Below are 27,543 nucleotides of genomic sequence, written 5' to 3' on the forward strand. Positions count from 1 at the left end.
CATCTGTTGCCTGTTGCTCACATTTAGTCCTCTTAAAAACATTACGCAAGAACTTACAAAGTACATTTTAACGTGTTTTGTGATTTTTGATTACCCCAAATCGTCGTATTGGAATAAAATCCCAATAAATATTGTTTACTTTTCATTATTCATTACAAACCACTTATTCCAAATGTCAATTGCACATCTTTATTTAAAAAAAAATTGATTGTTTTTTTCCAAATGTATTCAAACATCCACGCTCCTTTCCCGACAAAAAAAGTTGAAGCCGAAATGAACGAAGCAGGAATTAAAAACCAAAAGTAAAAGCCACCCGAGCTGAATAAGCATGGAATGGGCTAATGCTAACGCTGCTAGTGGAAATGCTTGGCCAAATGCGGCCGAGGCTAACCTACTTTTTACGTCATTATCTGTTCGCTCCCAGTGAGTGTGTGTATATATTTATATATATAAATGTGCGGGGGTGTGTGTGTGTGTGTGTGTGTGTACTCAGCGTGTGAGGCGACTGATAAAATATTCTTTCCCTTGGTTGGCCCCGGGGCATTTCAATTGCCCCTGGCTTCTTCCAGTCACTGGCCTGCTCCTTAATTGCCACACACACACACACACACACGCACACACACTTGCCGCTCGGAAACATACATGCATAAAGAAAATGCCGCACGCACACAGACCGATGCCCATCTATGCATGCATGCATGCACGCATGTTGCACACGCACACACACACGACTGTGCACCCACTATCCAGCCTCGCACCCCCACGGCCAAGCACCACCCTTCATTGATTCAGCCCTTCTTCAACCTCTTCTTCCTGCTTGTTGTCATATCTGGAGTGTGTTTGGGGTGTTGTGGTGCAAGCACGGCCATCTTGAACGTGGCCACTTGACGCTTGATGATGTAATGATATTGCAATCTGCGGACACCCAGGAACCAGCTTAGATTGTCCACTTGTGATGTACTTGGGTATTTTTCAAACCTGAACTCTGTCTTAAAATGCTCATTGAAAACCCTAACCCTGTTTTAATAGCTTAATCTGAAACCCCAATCGTGGTTTCAAACCCTTACCCTGGCTAGATCCCTACTAAACCAAGATTGAGATGTGAATTTGAAACCGTACCCCTTGTTTGCAACCCTACTTTTGAATTTGGAAACCCCAATTTGAAAGTCAAAACTCAACTTTCAAACCCTAACCCTGGTTGAAAACCCTAATTTGAAAGAATTTAAAAAAAAAAAAAAAAAAAGAAGCTATATTTGTGTCTTTTCTCTTGAATCCATCTTTCATGCCTTTTGTGAGGTAACACTTCCTCATCATGTCGACCACCTTCCTTCCCTCCTCCACCTCATCCGCTTCCTCCTCCAGAGGCGGCCGCCACTCTTCCCTGAGCAGAAATTAGCCCCAGACCTGGCCCAAGTGATCGGTATCAAATTGACGGCACTTCCTCTGCGGTCTGCCTGCCAGATATGCCTAAGCGTCACCCAAACCAAAAAAGCGTCAGCATAATCATAACCGCGGTGTGCGAGGCTCACCCTGCAGCGGAAAGTGAGGAAGAAGGCGTTGAGTTTCAACACAAAACCCCACTTTGTAAAAATAGTACATTTGTCGAAACCACTTTTTAAAATCTGATTTGAAAATCTTAAACCAGGTTTGATACCACACTTTCAAGTCCTAACCCTTGTCCTGAAACCCTTCAGCGTGGCTTGAAATCCTAATTTGTTGTCCTAGTTTGAAAGCCTTACCCTGGTTTGAAACCCAAAAATGAAATCCTAGCACTTGCTTGAAACCAAAACTTGAAACCCCGTCTTAAACCCTAACATGAAAACTGTCGTCTTTTGTTGGAAACTGAACACTGCTTTGAAACCCTAACTCTGATAATGAAACCCTAACCTGCATTTCCTTAAAACCCTAACTTGAAACCGTAACTCAAGCTTGAAACCTGATATGTTCGACAATAAGACTTGTTTGAAACCCTCACCCTCCTTTCAAACATCCGAACATTCTCTTGAAACCTAATTTGAACCCGTCACCCAGGTCCTAGCTTTGAAACCCTACTTTCAATCCCTAACCCTGTCTTAAAACCCAACTTTGAAAGCCTTATTTTGCATTTTGATGCAATTACAAAAAACATTTGAATATTGGTTTAAAAGTGACGTGTTGGCGCAATGTACGAGGAAACGAGAACAAGGCACGCATCTTTTAACCCGTTGTTTGCTATACTTCTCATGCTTCCCTCCCTCCCTTTCCTCCCGCCTTCGCTCGCTCGCTGTCTCGCTGGCTCGCCTTCGCCATTTGCTTCTGTTTTCCCAACTCGCACGGGACGAGCCCCTGGGTTTGTTATTGTAGGCTTTGCTGAACATGAGCTGGTCTTTACAGCGGATTCAGAGCATTTGCTTCCAATGAAAACCTGCTCTTGGATTACAAACGGACGGACCCGCCCGTACACACGCACACACGCACTGTCTGAACTTGTGGGTGCTCAGCCTCCAAACAAAAAAATGTTTTTTAAATCAAATGTTGACAATGGTCTTTTTATTTTTATTTTTTTTACCCGTTGACTACACGCTACTTTCTCACAAACAAGCCTACAAGAGTTTGTTTTCCACCAAATATGCAGTTTTCCAGTGTTGTATTAGCTTCATGACCCCAAACCTGCTGTTGCATTCTGGGAATTGTAGTTTTAGAGTTCCATAGTATAGGTTTTATGAGTTTGGCTGTTCCTGGGGTCGAATTTATAGCTTTTTTTTTTTTTTTTTTAATTTACCTCAGATATAAATTCAAACGGCGATTCAATTCGAGGCTAATGTTCAGCACTGTAGACTATCTCATAGGTTTCTAGATCTCTCAAAAGTAGCCACCTTTCAGGGTTTGAAGGCCCTGACAATGGTCCTCCAAAAGTCTCAAGTAAAGATCTTGTAGTTGACTGGCCTCTTAAAGTTTGAGGTACTCGATTTAAATGTTCCAGTCGCATTTGTTGAGACATCCAGAACCCGGCACGGACATTCCCGGACTTCTTCAAAGTATTGCCTCTCGAGCGCAGAATCTTCTTTTGGTCCTGATAAATAACTCCGATTTTAGACAATATTTCCGAACAGGCAAAGCTCATCTAAGAGATCCTAGTCCTAGGATCTCTTCCTGTGGTTAATATGTGACAGAAACTTTGGTACTTGTTGTTCCGCAAGATGAATTTGGACAATTCCAGCTCCATTTTGACTTTCCGTAGTCCAAAAGCACAGTGGTCCTTGAAGTGTTCCCTGTTTCTGTGGTAGTGATGCGTCATGGGTACAAGTTTGACAAGTTGCAGATACTAGAGCTAAATTGAGACGCACAATGATTCCCTGAAAATGTCGCTTTCTCTGCTTCCTGCTCTTAGAGTACCCGGAACTTTGTGCTACTTGGATTTCCTGGGACTCAAAGATTCCAATTGCACATGTTCAGACGCTCAGAGCCGGCCTCTTTTGGCCCTGATGAGTTAACCCGGAACTAAATTTTGGACAAAGTTCCAAACAGGCAATGATCATTGCAGAGTTCTGGGGTGATGTTCCTGCGGTTGACATGCTAGCTAAACTTTTGTTCTTGGTGTTAGTCGTTCCTGGAATTAAATCTAGACCAGGGGTGGGCAAACTTTTGTATTGACGGGCCACAATGGATTCTAAAATTTGACAGAGGGGCCGAACCAGGAGCAGATGGATGGAAAGTTTTGGTAACCTCACCTTATCGGAGAAAAAAAACAAACATTTAATTTTAAATGAAAGTGAACAAAAGCATTCCAACAATATATTTGTCTTTGAAAAACCACAGTATTTAGAAAATAAAATGATTAAAATTCATTTCATTTTTTTCAACTTCGGCGGGCCGGATTGAAATTTTTAACGGGCCGCATGTGGCCCCCGGGCCGTAGTTTGCCCACACCTGATCTAGACCATTGTAACAAAATTGAGCCTTTCTGCGGTCCAACCTTGCATAGGTCCTGCAAAAAGTTCCTCGTTCCTGTGGTTGACGTGCATCTTGGGTACAAGTTTGATCAGTTCTTGATAGTAGAACTTTCTGCACTCCAAACATACAACTCCCTGAAATTTGAATTTCTGGAGTACAGTTGCAGTGCTTGATAATTTTAGTTCTTGTAACTAGAAGGATCCAATCAGATAGATTCAGAGCCTGGCCCAAAGTAACCCTCTAGCAGCTCTTTCATCCTGGGACTAAATTTCGACAATACAGTAGGTGGTCCCCCAAATGTTCCCCGTCCTTCTAGTCGAAACACATCTTTTGGCTAAAAGCAGTGCGTCCACATACTCCCGCCATCTTCCTATGCATATTTGCATTATGAACATTAGCACCTTTGTGTCTGGAAAATTGTAAGCGCTCCATATGTGCGCATATGCGTCTCGGTTTTGCGGGAGCGGGCAGTACGGATCTGGGCGCGTTCGCTATCCTAATGGCGTGTATAATTCAGGTGCCCCGCAGGCGCGCTTTCAGGAATTCTTTTGCCCGAGGTAATGGGGAGCAAAGGCCCCGGGTTTTAGGCCGCTGATTATTCCGCTGATGGCGGCGGGCGTGGAAAAAAGTCATCTCCAGCCGGATTAGCGCCAACATCCCCATTAATTATCAATGCGCTCGGGGTTTAGCGAGGTGTCGCTCGCGCGCCGTTGGAAGCTGAGCAAGCTTTAGAAGTGCTTTGTCTGTAATCAATAAATAACCGCAGCCAATTCTCGCCAAGCTTTTTATTTGTATTTTCTTTTTTCTCTCTACACACTCGCAGCTCAGCTCAGTCGCTTGTTTACCGCCGATCGTGTTTCTTTGATGAATGTCATGTGCCGACTTATTTTGAATACTGATCGCAACAATTAAGCTCATACGGCGCGCTAACGGTAATTGGTGAGACGTGCGTGTGTATATATAGGTGCGATATATGCCAGAATGCAAAGAAAAAATTCCTTTGAAAAAGCCCCCACCCATCTTAAGCCGCCCCCCCCCTTAGGTGAGGTGAACTGTCCTTAATATAGCACCTTATCGAAGGGCTACAGGTTGCTGTAAGCAGCCGTGACGCCATTGTTATGAAAAGCAGCTAGCTTTGTTAGCGCTCTTTTTTTTTCGCTCTGCCTTTTATTCGGCAGCCTCCCCTTTTGTATCACCGTGTTACTGTTTTCTAGCGTGAGTCCCTCCACACTCCACACATGCAGGATAATAAAGACTAAATCTCTCTGTCAGTTTCAATTCTGCGCGGGCCAGGATGGCTGAGTGGGGAAATGCGACCTTACAAGTCCTTTGTGCTGGGATGCGCGCTGTGTTTTGACTGTGGGGGTTATGAAAGGCAAGGATATTTATAAAAGTATTAAAAATGAATGCATTTATGATGCGCATTTCACTTTGGGCTATTGTTGCGTTTGCATACAAAGCCCGCCGCCAACCACCCGGGAATTCCTATTCCTATTTCATCGCCTTTTGAGGTGCTTGACGTCAACAAATGGCACGTCTAATCTCTCGCCCTCTTTTTTATTCCCTTTTTTTTATTTTTTCTCCCCCCCCCTCAACAGGCGACGGGCTGGACAACAGTGTGGCCTCGCCGAGCACGGGCGACGACGACGACCCAGATAAGGAGAAGAAGCGCAACAAAAAGAGGGGCATCTTCCCTAAGGTGGCCACCAATATCATGCGGGCGTGGCTCTTCCAGCACCTAACGGTGAGTTTGGATTGAGGAAACAATCCCTGACTGGATTTTGCTTGACTTCAAATGAATCCACCTTTCCATTCATCCAGTCAGCATGTAGTTCTCCTCTCTCTGAGTCTTTGGCTCGATCTCATTCCTATAAAACAGTTCTTTGGATTTGATTTTAACTCATCACTGCCAGCCCAAGTTAAAAGAACGCACTTTCTGACTTATATACCCGTCAATGGCAGCGAATGCGTTAATGTAATTTGATTTTAAATTTTACATGTAGTCAGTCATTAAATATGCTCTCTGCGACTTGCTTTTCCCTCTTCTCAAAAGATAGAAAAGACTTAATTTGTTTTTTCAATGATTTTTAAAAACTGCGGAATAGAACCTTTGAAATGATTCCTTTCACTTGGTTGGCATGTGGTACTGTCATTTCTTAAATTTGGCTTTCTGCTTTGTCCATATAAATACAACGCATGAGAAGAATTCCATTCACTCAGTTGGCACAGACTGCTCCTCTCTCTTGGATTTGGGTTTCTCGTAAAGACCTGCCTTCCTGTATTGCCACCGATGTCACTAAATTGATGCCATTTTTCTTGAATTTGGGCCAGAAATATTTTAAGCGATTACTTTCAAATGGCAGACGCCATTTTGATCCTCAGTCGCTCTCAGCATCACATTTCGTGTGAAAAACATCTCGACGCGACCGCAGCCACTTTGGTTTTTATCACGCTAAACAACACATCAAATGCTCGCCGGATCACAGCCCCTCTCATTCTTCTTCTTCTTCTTCTTCTTCTACTGTCACGCTGCACCTCTCGCTCATAAACACACACTTTGTGTTGTCATCTGCCGCGAGCGAGGCACGCCCCCCGGGCTCGCGGCTTGTGGAGACGCTTTGACGGAGCGCTTATTAAAAACAAATATGTCATTCTTTCAAAAGAGAACCAAAACGGTGAGCAGCGGCTTGTGATTTCACTCGATGTGCTGATAGCAGCAGCAGCGGACCACAAGATCACACCAGGGCACTTCCTCGCTCAGTGAGGGCTTGATGGAGTTCATCTTTACACTTGAACTCATCCAACCCGAAATGTCACGCCAACACTGCGGGCTCGCTTCATGCCCTCAGCATACAAAGCTGGATTTACACTCCAGATGTAAATGTCCAAAAAATTTCGTAATTATAGTCCAGTGAACCTCCATTAATCACGGGGGATTCGTTGCAGACCCAGAATCTGAAATATACAGAAACCATAATAAATAAATAAATAAATAAATATAAATAAATAATATATATATATATATATATATAAATAAATAAATACAAATAAATACATAGATATTAATAAATAAATAAATATATATATATAAAAATTACAAAAATAAATAAATAAATAAATAAATAAATAAAATATATACATAAAAATAAATAAATAAAAATAAATACATAGATATTAATAAATAAATATATATATAAATTACAAAAACAAATAAATAAATAAATAAAATTTTAACAGATTTTCCCTTCCCCATAGTCTTTAAACACTGTTTTAAATTATGTTTTACACAAATGACTCATGCGTCTGCATGTACCTTTAAGAGGCCGCCTTGTGGTGCATGTGCTGATTTCTTTTATTGTTCTCCCAGCTAATTAGACAGCTGCAAAGTGTATAGTGGCTGTGGCTTTTCTTTCCCACATGCGAGGGCAATCCAGTAACTAAGTATACTGTCAAAACCCTTAAAAAACGTCCACTTTAAAAAAAAAATAATAATAAATGTCGTAGCGGGGTTGTAAACGATCTCGTGAGGGAACACTGTACTCTGATTAAGTCTTTGTGCCATTTTTAAACAATGTAACAGTCAATGAGGGGGAACGGCTTGTGTACGATCAGAAGCTGCTCTCGGGCGGACAACAATCTGGGCAGGCCACGCTCTGGTTCTTCAAAAAGATTCAGTGCTCGGATTGGGTCAAAGTCAGCATACGTGCCACACTTGAAGCCACTCTTGGGCGGACGTCATTCTGAGTTGGCTTTGTTCACTTGGCTATCGAGGCCCCAGTAAGAAATAAAGTTTTCATGCAAACTTTTTCGAGAAGAGGTTTTAGTGAGAATCTGAATAAAGGGGGAGCGGATATGAATTTCTCTTCCTACCACGATTCATGCCTTAACATTTTACTTTTATTACTCCACAATTACACGGAAGTGACAGTTCACTATCAACCAATTGGTGGATGGTACAAATGAGCCGATAGTTTAGTGCCATCCTGCTTCACGGAAACAAGACTATCTGGCAGTTATCTGTGAATAACTGCGGCGGCCTGCTTTTATCACGCGCATCATTTTTATTGCATTGCCATCATTTTAATCGCACTACTTTCCAGTTAATGCCACACTTACGAGCTGCCTCGGTGTCTCAGATTCTGCTTTTTGTCAGATACCAATTGCACACAAACAAATCCCACCATTATCTTTCAAGTGTATTTAATAATTGAGTGCACACGCAGGAAAAGATGTTGATACAGCAAAAACTAGACTCGAGCATTGGGCTCCCCGCTCACGTTGGGGCCCTCAGGGGAGGCGCTGTTGTGCCGGAGTGCAAGCGAAGGTGGGTTGGCGGGTTGAAGCTGCCAGGAGATGTAGTAGGCGGTGACGGGAGCATCCAGCTGTTTCGGCATCTTATTTAAGCTTCTGGAGTTTTTCATCTGAAGTCTTAAACCCAATTCTAGCGAGAAAAGTTATTCATTTCTAATTTTGAATGCCATCTATAATTTAGACCAGGGATGGGTAACTTAAATGCTGGAGGGGGCGGGGGCATAATTCTTCATCAGTGCTGCCAGATGTATGACAAAAAATGACACTATTTTAAATATGAACAAAATTTGTGCATATCATTCAATAAGTGACACAAACGTAATAAATTGAAGTGCTATGCTATGCAATGTTGACTTATAATTGAACTAAACTGGACTGAATTTTTTTCATTTATTATTTTTTTTTACATACAAAGAACAAAATTCGCCTAGGATTTTTAAATGACATTTTTGAAAATTGAAGTTAGTATCAGGTGTTTTCTCCACAGAATGTGTCATCCATTAATATCGATAAAACGCACGGTCTCAAAATGTTCATGGCGTTAACCAACATGGACGATAAAATAGTCTTGTCGACCAATCAGTGGAGAGCGACGTTTTTAGCTCCGCCCTATTCAAGCTAACCCAACCGCACTATGTTGACCTAAAGGGTGCTGAAAAATGGTACGATCGGGATATTGTGTGACCGTTTCCCCTCGAAATGTCATAAAGTGTGAAAGCATCATCGTTCACCATTTCAAACTGGACCTCTTGGTGGAAACAAAAAAGAAAAGCACCCGGATGCCTGTTCCGCCTTGGCAAAAGTGTCTGCGCTGGCCTCTGAGGAGGAAACATGGTACTGCTTCTTCAAAGTATCCCATCATGCGTTAGGAATCTACACCCTGCTCCCCTTAACCCCTTTTTGCTTCCATCCAAATGGTATTTTCTTGTTTAATTTAACAAGAAATGAGTAGTAAATGAAAGCTCGGGCCTCCGATCCCCCGACGCCCCCCGCGCCGCCGCTCCCCTCTCCCCTCTGAAAAGGCAATTTGTGAAATTATGTGATGGAGTAATTAGATGGAATTCACAAGTATGCCCCCCCCCCCCCCCCCCAATGCTTGCTCCAATGCCCCCTCCCAACCCGCAACTGTTATTCACATTCATGGCTGCCTGCCTCGAACAAGGAGGGGCGGTGTTGTTCGCGTGTGAGCTGGCAGACTGGGACGCAATCTCGTCCACATTATCGCTAACACTCCCATAGCTGGCTGAGCTCCCTGCCTATTTGTACACACTGTCGGTGTAACGAGAGGCGGCCGCGATCACAGCTCGTAAACGAAGCCAGTCCCACAATGCAAGCACCCTCTGACCCAGCCCGCTCCCTCCCAACCATCGCCGCCACTTTTTCTCCCTTTTAAAACGTATAAAACGCACCAAGAGAGCGTGTAAAAAAAAAAAAAAAAAAAATCCAAATGGAAGGCGTAATCCAGAGTTAATACAATTAGAGGCTAATTTAAACGCTTTTGTACCAGCTCAAAGCACACACACAGAAAAACTGACATCACTCTTTCATGCACTGGCACAGGAACCGTCGTGTGCTGGAAGAACCGTCCAGGGGCATTGCAGCCTCCGCGACCCGACCCCGGATGAGCGGCAAAAAATGGATGGATGGAAAAAAATAAAATCGGAAATAATAAATCACAATATGGATGTAACTGAGAATGAACTAGCTAAATACAGGATAATAATCTTCTTATTTATCTTGTATTTTTTTTTTTCTAAAAATGTACGATTTATATTTATTTCTTTTTTTTGTGGTTACTAGTAGATTGAATTAAAAAGTCAAAGTTTGCACTCAACCCAGCATAGCGAAATGTTGTATTAGCAAGTCGGGGTAGGAATTGCAGATTAATTCTTTTTATTTTTTTTACTGTCATAAGTGTTAAAGTTTTACAAAGAAGTCATTTTATTCATTACATTTTTTTTTTTTTTAATGAATCGGCCCATTAAATAGTTATCGGAATTTTATCCGGCCAATTATCAGTAATGACATTGATCTTAAAAAAAAAAAAAAATAAATAAATAAATTTAAAAATTCATAGCACTTGGGCCTTATTTTAAACGTAATTGTGGGAAAATCCAGATTTCCGCATGTCAATGTAATAAAGTGCAAGATTGTGCAGCGACAATGTGGATATTCCAGTTTTAGCGAAGCATAATGATGTGATACCCCGAATTAGCGCTTTCTTTCAGCTCCCAGTACGGTCAAATGATGAGAGTTGGTCTTATTTTTAAAATTGCTTTTCTGCTTAATTTCAAGATCTCAAAGCACAAAGCTTGCACATTTATACCGAAACGAGGCCTCGTCAATCTATTGGATATGCTGCGTTTTCTTTTGCGAGCAGCACTTTCAAGGAAGTGTGCCACGTAACAAGAATTTAGCATCCGATGCCGTGCGAGCACATCGCCATTCGTCACTCTTCATGACATGTAATTGTCGAGACAATCGAGATCTCGCCGACGCGATTGCAGCGGATATGCCAAGCGCTCCTGCGGGCGCCGAAAGAGGCCAAAGACGGCGTCAGTCTGAGGCTGTTTATTGCTGGAGCCTGAACATGTCATCACGGCCGCCACCTGGGGCAAGATCATCAGTGCGCCCTCGTAGACAAAAGTCCTCTTCATCAGTCAGCCCTGTTGTCGTTTCTCCCCAATCTTAATTCTTCATCTTACCAAGAAATTTGCAACACTGCATTCCAAAATGCTGGAAAGTCCCAAACGTTCGACCTACAACTGCCTGATTACAGGGAAAAAAATGGGAAAATAAGATTTAAAAAAATGGAAAATTACTGAAAAGCTGCATTATTATTATTATTATTATTATTGTTATTGTTATTGTTATTATCATTATTATTATTATCATCATCATTATTATTGTGATTATTATTAATAATAATATTATTAATAATATTATTATTATAATCATTAATATTATTATTATTATTATCATTATTATTATTATTGCAATTATTATTATTCTGAGTAAAAGGTCAATCTCGATTCTTTTTGTCAAGTACAAAATGACCTGGTAAACTTCATATGAAATGACCCTTATCTCTTCATCATATTTATTTTCTCTTATGTTCTAATCACAAGTCTTGGGGCTTGTATTTCATTGCAAGTCATGTAGAAATGTGCGTTGGTTGCCAATTTATCTCTTTTAAACGCTTGAATTTTGAGGAAAGATACATTCTTTGACTGCTTAAAACTGAATTTACAATATAACTTGAAAAAATATGGATAAAGGGCGACACAGTGACCGACCGGTTTGCACGATGGCCTCACAGTGCAGAGGTCATGGGTTCGATTTCGACTCCGGCCTTCCTGTGTGGAGTTTTCATGTTCTCCCCGTGCCACGTGGGCTTCCTCCGGGTACTCCGGTTTCCTCCCACATTCCAAAATCATGCATGGCAGTTTGATTGGACACTCTAAATTGCCCCTAGGTATGATTGTGAGCGTGGAAGGTTGTTTATCGTTGCGTGCCTTGTGATTGGCTGGCAACCAGTTCAGGGTGTCTCCCGCCTACTGCCCGAAGATAGCTGGGATAGGCTCCAGCACCTCCCGTGACCCTCGTGAGGAGAAGCATTTCGGATAATGGAAAGATGGATGAAAAAAAAAAAAAAAACGTGATAATAAACAAATAGCGGCTGTACCTGTACATGTTGACCTCTCGGGGGCAACGTGGTGCCGTGCATGCATGACGTACACACTTACTTTGTGAGAGAAGAAAGTTGACATAACGTTTTATCAATATAACTCTGTTTTCACTTGCTTTTGAGTAGTGTTATCTTACGTGTGTAGTGTTTGTATGTGAACGTTCATTTTTTGCAGGAATATCACTTCCGGAGTCGATGCTAATTTCCTGTCAGCATGTCAATGCGATCCAAGCAAGGCCATCTTAAGACTTTGTCGAAAGGCCACGTGTCCCAGTGCCGCTTACCCCATGATTGTTTTTTTATTTTTTCTGGGGCGGGGGCATGTTTGCACATCAGCTGACTGTCCGTCTTTAGCTCCCATCAAAGACAAACAAAGACGCAATGTCCATCTCGTCGCGTGCTGCGCAGTCATGTCGTCTCCTTCTTACGCGATTGCAATCTTAATGCAGTCAAGCGGCCGTCAGAATCGGAGGCGCCAGCTCTTTGACGCTTTTCATAGAGACGACAGACGGCGGCGCGCATGTGCCAGCGGCCTAGCGTGACAGCCGTGGCGTCAGAGAACAAGTGCTGTTCTTTGCACGCTTTGAGATGCTTTCTGTGAGGCGGTGGGAGCGCCTTTGGGCTGTTTGTGTCTTACACTGTGTGTGTTTGTGTTTTTGTTTGTCACTCGGTGTGAGTTGCGGTGTCATTGCGACGGCGTGGAGCCGCATAGGAGAGGAGGATTTGATGTCGGCCTGGGCAGTTTGAGCCATTAATTGAAGTTTATTGTGCATGACAATTCTTGAAAAATTATTATAAATTTATATATATGTATATATAATATATATATAATTATATATATATAATTATATAATATAAATGATAAATTTATATTTTTAATAACTTCAAAATCAAAATCATTTGGTGGTTCTCAAACTGGGTTCCACAAAATAATTAAATAAAAAAAAAAGTGCATACCTACACATAGGGCCTAGCGTGCCATTAAATCCGAATAAATTCTCTCGAAATGTCTGATCTGATATGATGGATTGTGACACATCGTCAAATTATTCGGACATTCCTGCATTGGATAATAATGAATTAGTACAAAAGGATTTATTATCACATGAATAAATTCATACTTTCAAGATCCACTCATAAAATGTGACTTTCTTCCCTCATTAAACTATCAAAATATTAGCACTTTTCATCCCGATAAATGCGTTGTTGTTCTTTTGATTGATTGAGACATTTTTCTTGAAAAAATATTACTTCCTTCTCGTAGCCTTGGAACTTTTTTTTTTAGAAAAATACAAATTTATTATATATATATATATATATATAAAATAATTATATATATTATAATTATATTATAATGTATATATGTAATATTTATATAAATATATTATCCTGACTTTTATGCTCAAAATGAGGCCACTTTTTAATTCCTCTGGCATTCCTGCATGTTCATTTTTGATCATGAAGTATTTTTTTTTTTTTATTATTTGTATTTTTTTTAAATGTCATTGTCATTTTGGGGGAAAAAAAAGCTGCATCGCCTTTTTATGGGTGGGGTCTGAGGGGGTTTAAAAAAAATTCAGAAATTGTATTCACGGCTGTTTGAAAGTATCACACACTTGGTGTCAAGCACGCAAGGCAGCTGAGTCAACCTCCAACACACACACACACACACACACACACACGCACGTTCAGCCCCCCCAACCCCCACATTGGCCCACACCTTGTAATGAAAACATCATCAATTATCCCTCTTGACAGGCCCTAGAGACCAAAGGCTGACAAGGGGGGCATCTTTTTTTGCTGACTGACCCTCACACACACCCACCCACCCCCGCACACACACACACGCGTACGCACGGACGCTTGCTTTTGTTTGTGTATCAAAATAAAAACAATAGCACGATGAGCCATCTTTGCTGAATAGTGACCCATGGGAGTGTGTGTGCAACTGGGAGTGATTGGTGGGGGGGGTCGCCGTATGACCAGGGCAGAGGGGTAACCAGCGGTCCCGACACAGATTACATGAAAGGCCATCTGTTCTCTGATTGATAGACAGAATGATGGATGGACCTTTTTTTTTTTTCTTTGCAGGGCCAAGGAAGCATATTTTGTAACCCGAGTGGGAGGTCAGAACGGACCCTCGCAATGAGGCACTGTGTGACCTCTCCCACACCAAGCTAAGAAATAACTCATGAAGCCTATGTTGATAAAATACAACATTGCAACAACATGCAGCTAATACAAAGGTGCGGCTTTTCTGTGGATTTTTCCTTTCACCGGTAGGGAGAAAATATGCTAAATAAATCTTGATTTTTTTTTTGTTTTTTTCTCTTGGGTCGGTTCCGTTTTAATGAGCAAAGTTGTTGCCGTGTTAAAAGGCACTGTTTTACGAATCTGTTTATGTACTTTTATGCGCAACATAGAAAATGGCCGTTTGTAGCCTGGTGCGGCTTGTGTATTGTTTTTATTTATTTATTTTGTATTTTATTTTTTGCTTATATACAGGTGAGCCTTATAGTCCAGAAAATACGGCAAATGCTAGTTGAACCGAAAGATTGACAATTGAATAGAATGATATTTGGATGCAATAGAAGGTGGGTGGATAAGCAGATGGATGGATTCGTGATTGATAGGATTCATCAATGGGAAGTTGGCTAGATTGGCAAAAGGGTAGATTGAATGGATGTATGGATGGTATGGTAGGGACAGTAGAATGAATTAGAATAGAATTAATCCATCAAAAGATAGATTGCTCCATTAATATTGTGTCGCTTTACATGGTTGACCTTCATTTGCAGCTGTTTTTTAGAATTGGTGTGGCTAACAATAGCATATGGGATACATTGGCCACCATATTGACAAATACATCAAAATGAATGTGTCCACTCATCATAATGAGTGGTGGGTGTGTGCGTGCGCGCGTGTATGTGTGTGTGTGTGTGTGTACACTCATCATCAACGACCTGATTGATGGTTTCATGCACACATGGTCTTTCACACACTTTCTCACTTTCATTATCAACTCTGTGTTATCAGCGTGTGTGCGCGCCTGCGGTATGGGGAGGGAGGTGGGGGGGAGGAAGACTAATAACTCTAAAAATGATAAATGATTCTAGGTTGGGCGCTAGCGCATGACCGTAGATAGACGCAACTGTGACGACATCAGCGCATGGGTGGGATGCGGAGTTCCCCGCCATCGCTGTGGTCATTTGTTGGAGAGGGAGTGGCAAGTCCAAGGGTGGTAAATACGGTTACAAGTTAGCTATTTTGCTGGTGTCTATGAAGACATTCATCTTTGCATTTTTTAGAGACCTCCGCCAAGGCTCAACGATCCTAATTTGACTTAGCACCTCCTACAAAGTTATTAAGATTTACTGTTTGTATTAGTCACTGAGAAATTATGACACCATTGATTAAAAAAAAAAAACACTTCTTAGATTACCCTTCAAATAAATGGCTCACAGTCGAATCGACATGCGATGAAGATTTTCCATAATTTCTTCTAACAACCCAGGCTAAGCTTAGCTTTGGCGCCATTCAGTGTTACGTTTAGCACAAATACAGCTAATTGATTAAAAAAATAAATAAATTGCAAATATGAACCACAAAAAATGTGGGCGAGTTATGGAACTGCAAGATTGGAAGAACATGGCTTGATCAATTTTTTTTTTCAAGTTCCTCACCATAAATGTAAGCATTTTCCTTGCCAAGCTTCAGTTCAGTTGAAAATTCAGCACTTTTTTTTGCTACTTTTATTTATCAAATCAGCAGTTTTACATTAAAACGTCTTAAAATAAGTTCAGCAGCTTTGAAGAAAGTTTAACATAGCCTTCGTGTGTGTGGGGGTGTGTGTGCGTGTGTACGCGTAGCTTGGTTGTGTTCAGCCAGCAATATATTAACTCTGCTTTAGTGTGAAATCACATTAGTGCTAGCTGTTAGCCGCTATCCATTAAGGCTGTTTTGGTGATCCGCGGAATTGTCGGATCTCTTTTCTGGCTGGAGTCAGCAACTCAATACCATGTACTTATGTGTCCACTGCCCCACTTATACGACGTGTACGTGTGTGTCCTTGTCACTTGTGTTATTTGTTCATGTTTCTGATGGCTGCAGCCATTTTAACAAGCTGATTGTGACATTCAAGCTTTTGAGAGAGAGAGAGAGAGAGAGAGAGAGAGAGAGAGAGATTTAAATTTAACTTTAAATCTGGTCTCGTTATCGTTTCATCCCTATTATGAGGTTATTTTACCAACACTTTTTGTTCCGATGGTTAGCTGCTGTAATTAATGGATCGCGTGTGTACTCATGTTTGGGTGTGTGTGTGTTCAGTGTTGTGAGAGGATTCCTCTGTCCAGTCAAGCGGGCGGTGAATGCAGACGAGCAGCACGTCATGATGGTGGAATTCAAAGCAAAAAAAAAAAAAAGTGTCAAAAAGACATTTTCCTCGCTTCCTCTCATGAATATTATATATTTTTTAAAAATCTCAACTAAATCGAGTTATTTCGTGACTCCCGTTGCGAAGAGGTGCACGCTTCACCTCCGTCTCGCCATCGGGAGGTGAAGCAAGCGCTGCTCACTTGTTTGTTACGACGGATTAGCTCATTGATTTGTCATAGTGGTGCACTGATGGGGAAGATGAGCAGGAGGAGGAGAGAAAAGGCCGAGCACTTAACAGAAACTTAACAAGAGGAGGAGGCAAATGGAAGGAAAATAAAAGTGTGGGCGGGGAGGGGTTTTTGTAGCATGAGAACGCTTGCTAAATATAGATCCGATGGATGGAAAAGGGCACGGACAGGTGAGAGAATCTCCCGCGTGGAGATGTACTCCGAATGAGACGTCACCGCGCGTCATCTTCCGGAGCATCAGGGAGCAATTGTGAAATTACCTCACCTACTTTTCAGCGTTTACCAGCCCTCCCTAAAGCTGACGTTCTAATTAAAACGTCAGGGGCAAAAGGGTAATTATGCTAATAACGTAATAATATCGCCAAGGTTATTAGAGTGTGCCCAAATTGCTTCCTCCGAGGGATCGGCTTTCAGCGGCAGTCACAATTCCTTCGTAGTTGGGGTGAGATGAACGACAAAAGTCAGGAAAGCTGCAACAATGTGTCTTACTTTCAAATATCTTTTAAAACGCCATTGATCAATCTCCTTGCTATTATCCATTCTAAGATTTGGTTTCTACCAAGGGTGGAAAATGTGAAGAGTGAGGACCTCTGCCAAGGCCAAACAGTCCAGCACCAAACCTAGACCAGATCCAGATTTTAAAAGTGTTTTCATTGAGACATCGTCACATTGAAACACTTTTCCAGCGCTAACAAAATAGCAGCGCTAGCAATAATCAGCTAGCGTTAGCACTGGAAGATGCGCCCCCCCACGCACTTTCATGGCAATCCGGGCCCCCGAGGCATCAGCGGCGCACCTCCAGCTGTGGCTGCCGTTCACCGATGCCTTTTGGAGTGCACCCCCCCCCCTCCCCCCTCGCTCAAATAGGCCGTAATTACGGCCTTAAAGAGGTTTAGTGGTCCAGCAAACTACATAATCACCTCTTGAATTAGCCCCGGCTCATCAGGCGCAGTCCAACGAGCGGCCCGCCGGCGCGCCATAAAGGGGCGGCAGGTGTGGCGAAACATTCGGCCCACCTCCGATGATGCCTCCCCACAGGCTGGCCACGGCTAACGAAGCACGCCCTCGTTTTTAGCGCCAACCAATTTATTATTTTTTTTTTGTCAAGACTTAATTGTCAGCGTTCATGTCCCGGAATCCTCTGTCTTTACAGAAGCAGAGGAGGTGGCCACAGTACTCAACTACTACTCAAGTCGTTGAGTGATGAGAGTGTAGATTTCATCAAAAAAAAAAATGGGCTTGTCACTCCCCTTAACCATAAAACGTAAATTGGCATTTGTGTACTTAAAACATCGATGTAACTTTGCCACTAAAGCCTGCTAGCTGAATGCTAACAGATAAATGGAAACACCATATTAACACGATTATTCTGATAATCAACCCGTTTGTTGATTAGTTGATGATTGATAAATTGGCTTACATTTTTTTTTTAAATTTTTTTCTTTCCTTTATTTAAAAATAGGATAGTATTTCAAATTGAATCCGCACAAAACACACACAAGAGATGATAATTCCGTTTTTCCAGTTTGGTCTGTCAGAAAATTGTCAAAAATGTTTGCAAATGTCTTATTTAGAAACAAAAATGACAAACAAAGAGGCTGCTTTCTTGGAGGACTTCACGAAATTCTGACAATTTAGACAATTTCCAATCAAACAAGGTCTCTAAACTATTAATCCATTCTCCAAAGTATTTTTTTGTTGCTGTTTGATAATCGATTGTTTATCGATTAATCGTCACACCTCTAATCTCAATCAATTAAGATCTCAACCTTTTACCATTTTCATCATTTGTCTTTTATTCCCCGTATGCGGAGGTTGCAGAAGTTGAAAACAGAAAGAAGCCTAAAAGATAAATGACATCCAAATTTGCTCAAGTGCTTCTACTTTGTTACTTTCTACCACAGCAAAGCCCAATTTTGCACGGCACCGAGTGTGAATTAGACAAACGCCGCCGATGATGATCAATTACCCAAGATGAGCTACGCTTTCCACACGCCGCTAACTCCATTCGCTCCCCAAAAGGCCGCAGCATTGAGGGAATTCCCTAAACCAACAAAAGATGTTTTTTGTTTTGTTTTTTTGCGAGGAAAAGCGCTCATTAATGCATGAAAACATCTGTTCTCCCCCCCCCCCCCCCCCGCTATCTCCAGGAGATATGGAGAGGCACTCGATGACAAAGTGCCAATTGTTGAATTATTCATGTTACAAGCTCTGAGACGTTTAAGCATGTTTTTTGTTTTTTTTTATGTGTGTGTGTGTGTGTGTGTTATTATTTTTTGAGTGTCTTTTGTTATTCTGCATTGGAGCAGACCCCAATCAGAGGAAATTAGGTTTTGGGAGGGTCTTTTTTTTTTTTTTTTCCTTGCTTTGTCCACTCTCTTTTCTTTCTCTCTAATCCTGTCTTTTTCTCTCTGGCTGTGTTTGTCGGGTCCCCCCCCCCCCCCCCGCTTCTCTAATGAAGTCAGTTGGAATGTCACCGGATGTCAGCAGACACGTGCAACCATTCTTGTATACGGTACCTGAAAGCAGAAAGCACTACTTGAGTAAAAGTTAAAGCAATTTATAAGAAAATAACTGGTCTGAGGTCAGACACCTTCAACTTTATTACGTGAGTAAAACTCTTATCAGATATTTGTTCTGTAAAGTCCATACGCAGCCGTCATAACTGAGCTGAAGTTGAATTTTCACTTATCTGTATTTTACGTTGGTATTTATATTTCTGTCAACTTATAAAAAAAATAAATAAATGCTTTTACTTCAATAAATTTCCCTCAACTCGTTCGCTGCCAGCCAGGTAAAGTAAATTTACGTTTTGACGTCTTTATCCGTCAATGGGAGTGAATGAGTCATATTTATTACTACTAAATAGAACCTGAAAAAAAAGAATTCATAAGCACATTTTCTTAATAGTAATTGTACTTGGTATTAAAAATAAGTATAGAAAGTAAAAGTATTCAAAAAGAAACGGCGAGTGCTCAGAAATTTGATAGTTTTTATTTTTTTGAATTTAGTTTTTGTACTGTACTTCACTGGTGTACGATAGCTAATGATTTGCACGTACAACTTTTCCCATTGTGTAAAAATAATTTTTCAGGTATTGCAACTTTGTAGAGGTAGGATATAAAAACGTGCTCACAAATAGTTCGTAGAATTTCCAGTTAGTGCTGCACGCACGATATTGGAAAAAGGTATGCGATGTGGTTGTTGACTATAGCGATATCATTATTATGGCGGGATTTAAGATAAAAAAAAAAAAAAATCTTTTTCATGCAGCAAAATAAGCAAGTGCGATATTTCCTTAGCTGATTAATAATTGTGTAATGAAGCACATTTAAGTTTATTGCATATCTTTGCGATACGCATGGGCCAATATCGCGATATTGATATCCAAGCGCTATTTCCGATATATCATCAAACTTCAAATGAAGGTTATTTACTGTAACGTTGCCTTAAAATAAACGTTTGTAAGTCGCTACTAGCGCTAGCGTATCGACGACTGGTGAAATACTGTAATTGTTCTAGACTTGTTACCAAGGCAAATAACTAGCTAATGACTAATAAGTAATGAAGCCACTTAGGGGACATTTATCCAATTAAAGGGAAAGTTGATTAGCTTAAGCACATTTCCTTCTTTACCATCCAAGACGGTGTGCGGCGAGACGACGACTGAACAGGAAGTACATTTGGGGAGTGCGCACAGCTTATGTTGGAAAGTCTGCACTTGCTCAGAGTTTTGGCATAACAATGTGCTCACCTCCCCAAATATTTAAAGCAACCTCATACTGGCCTGGCAGCCCTCGCAGTAAACAGTGCGTTCCTGAATGTGTGTGTGTATCTAACCCTCGGGCCAAAAAAAGGCCCCCCGGATTAGCCGTCTGGGAGCGGGCCCGCTGCTCGGCTTGTCGCTCACCTGCCAAGTCAACAAGCAGGAATCAACGTCCCGCTTGTGGATTGTTTACAAAAGTCTTTCCGCGGCGGCCATTAGTGGCATGCTAGTGCTTGTCAGCGTAATGCTGGTTTGACCCTCCGGGGGCACCCAAGTGGAAAAGGTTTCACAGCCCAGGTAAAAAGTGAGAGTCACATTCGTCGCGTGCTAAGGAAGTTAGCTTTAACTGTATTGGCTAAATGAATTTTAGGCTTTAGCGTGTTCCGTCAGCGTAAAAAAACAAACAAATCAAGCTTGTTTCCTTAAAATTGCCCCGATTTGAAAATCAAGTCAATATTGCGCCGACTGTGTACTGACTTGTTGCAGTAGAAAGTTGACCAAGTGTCTGCTCCTGTTTGAACACTTCATAAGTCATTAAAATGTGTCATTTGAGGCAAAGAAAAATCCAAATCTTTTGTTTTCTTTGTTCTATTTTTTTTTTGCACAGATTTGTGCAGCGTTTTGGATCATTACTCGCAAGGGCACGACTAATTGACTCATTTACTGCCATTGACGCCTAAAGACGTCAAAGATACTTTTAAAAAAAAAAAATTATTTAATTTTTTTTTTAACCCAGCTGGTAGTGAATGGGTTAATCGTCTGACTTTAGCACTTTTGAAATCTAAAATCTACTTTTTCTTTGTTGTAAACTGTCAAACGTTCTGCCTGTAATTCCTATTTTTGTTTTCAGCATTAAGGGACCAGCGAATAAGTTATTAAATTCAGCACATTTTTCTTAAATGAATCATTTATCCGAATTTTATTTGACCAAATATCAGAATTTGCTTCGGCCTCCAAAAATTCAATATGTCATGCCCTAATACTTCTTGTGTGACTATTTTGGGGGGGGGGGGGGGGGGGGGGCAGGACAGCAGTGTCACATGACTGTGACGGCGTTTCAATCCCCTCCCCAACCTTTCGCTCTGCTTTTTAAAAGCTAATGCGCTGTGTCAAGGCTGGGGGCGCTTTAAATAGGAAAGATACACGTCGCTATCGCCGCAACGCTAACAAGCGAAGAGGCAAGACGAGGATGGAGTTGAACACACGAGGAGATGTCGTCCGGCGAATAAAAAGGCGTGCATGTACGCCATTTGTGTGTGAAGTTGACTGGATTTGGCCACGTCAGCGCTTATGTTTCTTGTCAAAGTGTATTTTTGGGTGTTCCTCGGGGGGGTGGGGTTGTTTGTGCTGACACAGTGAGTTGAAGACGTTGGTGAAATAATCCTCCTCCTCACTGAAAACTGGGGCATCACCGCAGCAAAAAAAAAAAAATCACATTATGACAGCATTAAGAAATTTTGATTGTAATTTTTTTTATTTTCCCATTAGTATGTTAACGTCGTGCAATCGTACCTTTTTTTCATACTGGGCCAGGGAAAAAACAAAAATGAAGTCCTCTTCAGGATCAATATTTACCTGATAACATGACTATAACATCCAATATTTAAAAAAAAAAATAGTCAATCATGCTGACTGTATCGCCGAATGCGACAGATATGTTTTGCTCTTCTCAACCAATCGGAGGCTGGAAAAGTGCTGGCGTTATTGTTGGCCAGCTAACTGAAAAAAAAAAAAAAAAAGTTCAAATCTCATGGCTAATGCGTTTCTAAGTCAAATTGGGCCGCACGACTGATTCTGGAAACCCTGGGCAGATTAGATTAGCATAGCAACATATAGAGGCTGAAATCTGATTGGACCAAAATATCTCAGCGACTCGTCTCGCTTTCTCGACGCTTTTCCTGGAGATTCTTCATGACAAAACCCCAAACGTCTACATGAGCGGTGACTCAGCGGCGGCCTTGGCGGAGGTCTGCGCCATTCCCCGTTTGTAGTTTGAGTTGGCAAAGGCCCACTTACTTGTATTAACAGGCAGTCAGACTGATAAGATGAGGGAAAACATAACCCCCGCTAGCGTCCCTCCCCTCTGTCCTGGCAGCCACATGCTTGCAGCGAGCAAGCTGCGAGTTCTCATGAAAGAGTTTGTATATTTGGAGAAGACGTATCATTAAGATAGAGCGGAGGGAGCGAGGAGGAGGGGAGGGATGCGCCGAAACTTTCCATCTGCTGCTTTCAAGAACGCGTTTCCGCTCTCTCGGCACGCTGAATCCAAGCCAAAGGCCATTAGGAGACGGCGTATCACACACCGTATTAAAACTTCACAGTTGTGACAGATTGGAGTTCATTTGGCCCGCTACAAAAAATGTGCGTGGAAGAGAAAAAGAAAAAAAAAAACAACACATGGCGTGTTTCAGTGTACTCTTTGTGTTGCGTTGTTTGAAAAAAAAAATGGTGCTTTTTATTTTACTTTGTACTTGGAACTCATTCATTCTGTTTGCTCACTGAAGATGTGATGATGATGATACAAATTGAGTTTTTTTGTCACAAAGTCACAGCTTTTCCCAAAACCTTTTTCCTGTCTCCCCTGGGAAATTTGTCTTTGGAATGAAGGAATCGGCTACAAGCACTATCCACAATCTTGATATACACTTTGTAAAAGTGAGCATACTCTACACCAGGTGTGGGCAAACTACGGCCCGGGGGCCACATGGGGCCCGTTAAACGTTTTAATCCGGCCCGCCGAACTTGAAAAAAGTTAAATGAATTAACCTTGTTAATGTTTTATTTTCTAAATACTGTGTACTATATTGTTGTAATGCTTTTGTTCACTTTCATTTAAAATGAAATGTATTTATTTTTTTCTCCGATGAGGTGAGGTTACCAAAACACTCCATCCATCTTCTCCTGGTCCGGCCCCTCTGTCAAATTTTAGAACCCATTTTGGCCCACCAAACAAAAAGTTTGACCCCCGCACTGCTCTATAAGGACATTCAACCAGTGTAACATTACAAAATTGTACAATAATTACACAACACACTGTTCTCCCAATGATGAAAGCATTACTTGTATCAAATCTAATTTTGAGTCAAAACAAGCACACGCTACTCCAAATGCTTTTCCGCTACAGCCTGTTGGCCTCTCTTCTTTTACGACGTAATATAAAGTGACACTTGGTTATGCTTTTACTGTCGAAGAACTACTTTGTTTTCATGATTTTTAAGAGTCCGTGCAAGGGGTGTCTCGATGTAAATCCTGGTCGACAACGTAAAGAATTTTGGAAAGTCTGGCTTAGAAGAAGTGTGCTCGTATGCAAACAGGCCGCGTTTGTTCTGCGCCGCAGCCTGTGGCGTGGCCCCTCCCCCTTTCCCAACTCCCCCCCCCCCGTCTCCAATATATCACGAGTGAGACCCTCCTGCGTCGGCCGCATAAAGCCTTTGTCTTGCCGACTGGACGACGTATCATACGCCTCACATGACGAGCTCTGACATGCTAGCGGCGCATCGCGACGCAAAAGCCTAAACAATGGCGTTTTATGACTTCCAATGCACGCAGACAGCAGAGCGGCGCCTCATATCAGCTGTCCTTGCGTCACTTTGTGGTTGAATCGGTCTGATTTTGATGTATTGTGATTTTCCAGTGTAGAACGTTTTGTACGCGGTATCCCAAGTTACCACACAAAACATTGCGCAAATTGGCAAGGAGTGGAAATACCCTGTGTTTTAACCACACTTTGTCAATAAAAACAGTGAAGCTTAGCCTCGGGCTAGTGGACATCGTGGCTCGTGACATGCTTTTGGCAGGATGTCACATTTGGTAAATCAATTATATAATAGTTCTGAGTGTACACTAACTCACAAAAAGACATACTATAGATGTAGCGCCTTGCATTAGCATTTTGTTCCCGGAGCAAACCTAAATGGAGCTAAAACTGTGAGCTTAAAACTAACACCCATATTTGGAGCAACATTACACGGCTAATATTTATGTCCTACTGTGTAAATCCACCTAAACATAGAAAGGAAAAGTGATTTTTCTCAAAGGTTTTGATTGCGAGTGGCAAACAGTTGGCAGCTAGCGAGTCTGCGCCTAGCTAACAGTTGGCGGGAGATGCTAGCATCTCGTCTTCTTCTTGAATCGATGCAGAAGAACAACAACAAATTGCTCATTATTCACCGTCTACATTTATGACGCCAGGGGAATAGGAACAAAAACAGAAATCATTCAAAATAAAAGCAGCAAATATGCTAACATGCTAACATTGGCCATATCTGTGACAATTTTGACTTCTTTTTTTTTTGTGAGCAATTTTTTGGGGACAATCACATTGCACGTATATATAAACCAGCATTCATGCCTCTGGCCACTTTATTTTTCATCTTAAATGAATCTACTGAGGATTCAAACTCAGAACCACTCAACTGTGAGGCCGACGCCTTAACGACTTGATCACCGTGCTACCTGAGCATTTTACTTTTTAGTATTTATTACCTGCTGCCTAATCTGCTCAGGTTCCAATTTCTCTTCTTGATTTAAAAAGGATATTGCGACGAAATGCTGATGGTTTTCTTTCAATGAGTGTAAAATTGTGCGATTATTGATGTTGATGGCAAACTATCGTGAGTTGCCCTCACTCTGAATTGCAACATGCTTGTTTGGATATACACACAAACACAGGGTGGACAGCAGTTTGGCCGGAGGCGACAATGCAATTAGAACTTACTGCATGGAATTAGCTTCCATGTTTCTCCCCCCCCCCCATCCTAACTCCTCCTCCTCCTCCCGCCTCCCCCCACAGCCCATCACATGGACATGGGGAATGCTGGGAGGGGGAAAAAAAAAAAAAAAACGAGCGAGGCGAGGCTCCCCTCTGCTGTCTATCGCCCTTCAAACAAAACACAGTCCTGTTCATTATGTGGCATGAAAGACTAAAAAAGAAAAAAAAATAGAAATAAACATGCTGGCGCCACACCAATTTTACACGCCTGATTGTTGTGTTCTCTGCGTGTGAGCTCACAGTGTGTCAATGCACACACTGTCGCTCAGTGACTTCACGTACTTAAAAAGTTAAAACTGTCATAAATGTAGCCAAGTTCCTTCACTTTTTGACTTGGCAGAAGGTCTCCGTCCATTCCTGCTAAAAGTCAAACGCGAGTGCGCGAACATCGGACGTGCATGTTCTATTAATTTGATTTGTTTAATAATTAATTTGAACCTTAGGGTAGGATGATTATACGACATACATCTTCAATGATTTTCAACTAAAAACAAGATGGAATTTATGATGGATTTTCTCCAATCAAGAATGATACATAAAGTACGAGCTGAAATATATGCATACGTTGGCGTAGATCTTTTAATGAGCGTAAGTGGGGAGGTTCTAGAGCAGGGGTGGGCAAACCTTTTGATTGGCGGGCCACAATGGGTTCTAAAATTTAACAGAGGGGCCGGACCAGGAGCAGAGGGATGGAGTGTTTTGGTAACCTCACCTCATCGAAAAAAAAAAATAGATTTAATTTTAAATGAAAGTGAACAAAAGCATTACAACAATATAAATGTCTTTGAAAATTGTAGTATTTAGAAAATAAAACATGAACAAGGTTTATTCCTTTTTTTTTTTTTCAAGTTCGGCGGGCCGGATTAAAACATTGAACGGGCCGCATGTGGCCCCCGGGCCGTAGTTTTCCCACGCCTGTTCTTGAGAATCTTTGAACTTGCTAAGCTAAGCCGCACTTGGAGCGAGCAATTTTCAGAACAATTGTTGAAGCTGAGGAATTTGATATTTTCACAAGGTAACATCACATTCGTGATGTAACACCGAGGCAACGTTCGCGTGCGCCTATCAGACGCAATAAGCACCTCCCCTGACAGGAAGTGAACTCAAGTGCGCTCATTTTCTTTTTCCTGTAGCATCCGTACCCGTCAGAGGAACAGAAGAAGCAGCTGGCACAAGACACGGGCCTCACCATCCTACAAGTCAACAACTGGTAAGAGAAGCTCGGCATCATGCGTATACGATCTCATCCTTCCCTCGGGCCATGCCGGCTGACGGTGATCGGAATTAATGCCGACACGCCAACATCGCCAGCCCCCCCCCACACCTCCTCCCCATCCGCCGCCTCCGCCCGCTCCAAACACCGTAACACTCCGCTTACGAAATCACGCTGGTGCGGATCAATCTCAACAGATATGGCCTCAAGTCATTTTCCAAAAAGCAGCGTTAATTAAGAGTCAAACGAGCATCGGAAAACATTCAAAACAAAATAATCAGGCAGGCAGAAAGTGAGCAGCGGTGATTTACGCACGGCTTGATTTTTCTACGTGGGCTCATTTTCTCATTTGTAATGGTGTATGTTAAAATGTTTTAAAAAGTTTTTTTTTATTTTTTGGAGGCGGGGGGCTGATGAATATTTGATTGTTCCCCACTTGTCTGTGTGACATGTTCATTAGCTTAATTGCACTTGTTTGAAATGCAGATTTTTTTTTTTTGGTGATTTAGATTTGGCCTGTTTCTTTTTTTTTTTTTCGCCAATTACATTTGGGTTAAAAACAAAAAACAAATAATTGTGATTTAGTGCCTACAGTCAAACCGTTATATGGCAAATGACTATGACTTTTGGCTCTAAAATTCCTTGATATTTTTTTACCCCCCCGACTATGCCACCTGGTAGACGAAAAAATTGAATTATATCCCAAACTTGTAATTTCGCACCACTGAGAAAGTCCTTTTTGAAGAGTGGTGTTTTTCCCTACAGAATTTCATCATATTATTTATTAAGCGTCTTCATTTGCTGGTTAACGAATAAAACCTCAATATATACCTTCTACTGGGCTGGATTCAAAATTCAGATTTAATGAAAAAAAAAAAAAGATTCCAATCTGAGGACGTCATATTTCTCAGTATGCTGTCGTATATGAATTTTCGGAGCAAAGAAAAAAAAAATCGAAGTTATTGACCATGTATAATTATTTGCGGGTTAGCTTAGCTAAAATCAGCCTCATTCTTTTTTTTTTTTTTTATTGAATGCTGAGTTGGGTTTCAAACTTGGCTTTTATCCTGAGCTAGCCTCGGGGAAACGGTCCAAAAGATGCTCTTCTATCATCGAGACAACATTTGCAGCATCTCTGCTTAAGAATTCTTCATATTCTTCAATTAAGATTCTTCATGTGCTGGTTTTCTTCGCTTGAAGCAACCTTTTTTTTTTTTTAATTGGATTCAAAGTTTGACC

At 41.5% G+C, this 27,543-nt stretch overlaps 1 protein-coding gene across 2 annotated transcripts in view; it reads left to right on the forward strand.

Annotated features, from left to right (window-relative positions):
* The window catches only part of meis1b (Meis homeobox 1 b), an 85,173-nt gene that overhangs the window by 37,785 nt on the left and 19,845 nt on the right, over window positions 1-27,543 (forward strand). For both annotated transcript variants that reach the window (XM_088304723.1, XM_088304722.1), the window contains 2 exons: window positions 5,532-5,677; window positions 26,225-26,301. In XM_088304723.1, the coding sequence (XP_088160849.1) occupies window positions 5,532-5,677; window positions 26,225-26,301 (223 nt within the window). The remainder of the gene's footprint in view (window positions 1-5,531; window positions 5,678-26,224; window positions 26,302-27,543) is intronic.

This window comes from Idiotropiscis lumnitzeri, chromosome 9, assembly GCF_059441095.1.
Source record: "Idiotropiscis lumnitzeri isolate Australia: NSW breed Sydney's pygmy pipehorse chromosome 9, RoL_Ilum_1.0, whole genome shotgun sequence".
In the NCBI taxonomy this organism is placed as follows: Eukaryota; Metazoa; Chordata; class Actinopteri; order Syngnathiformes; family Syngnathidae; genus Idiotropiscis; species Idiotropiscis lumnitzeri.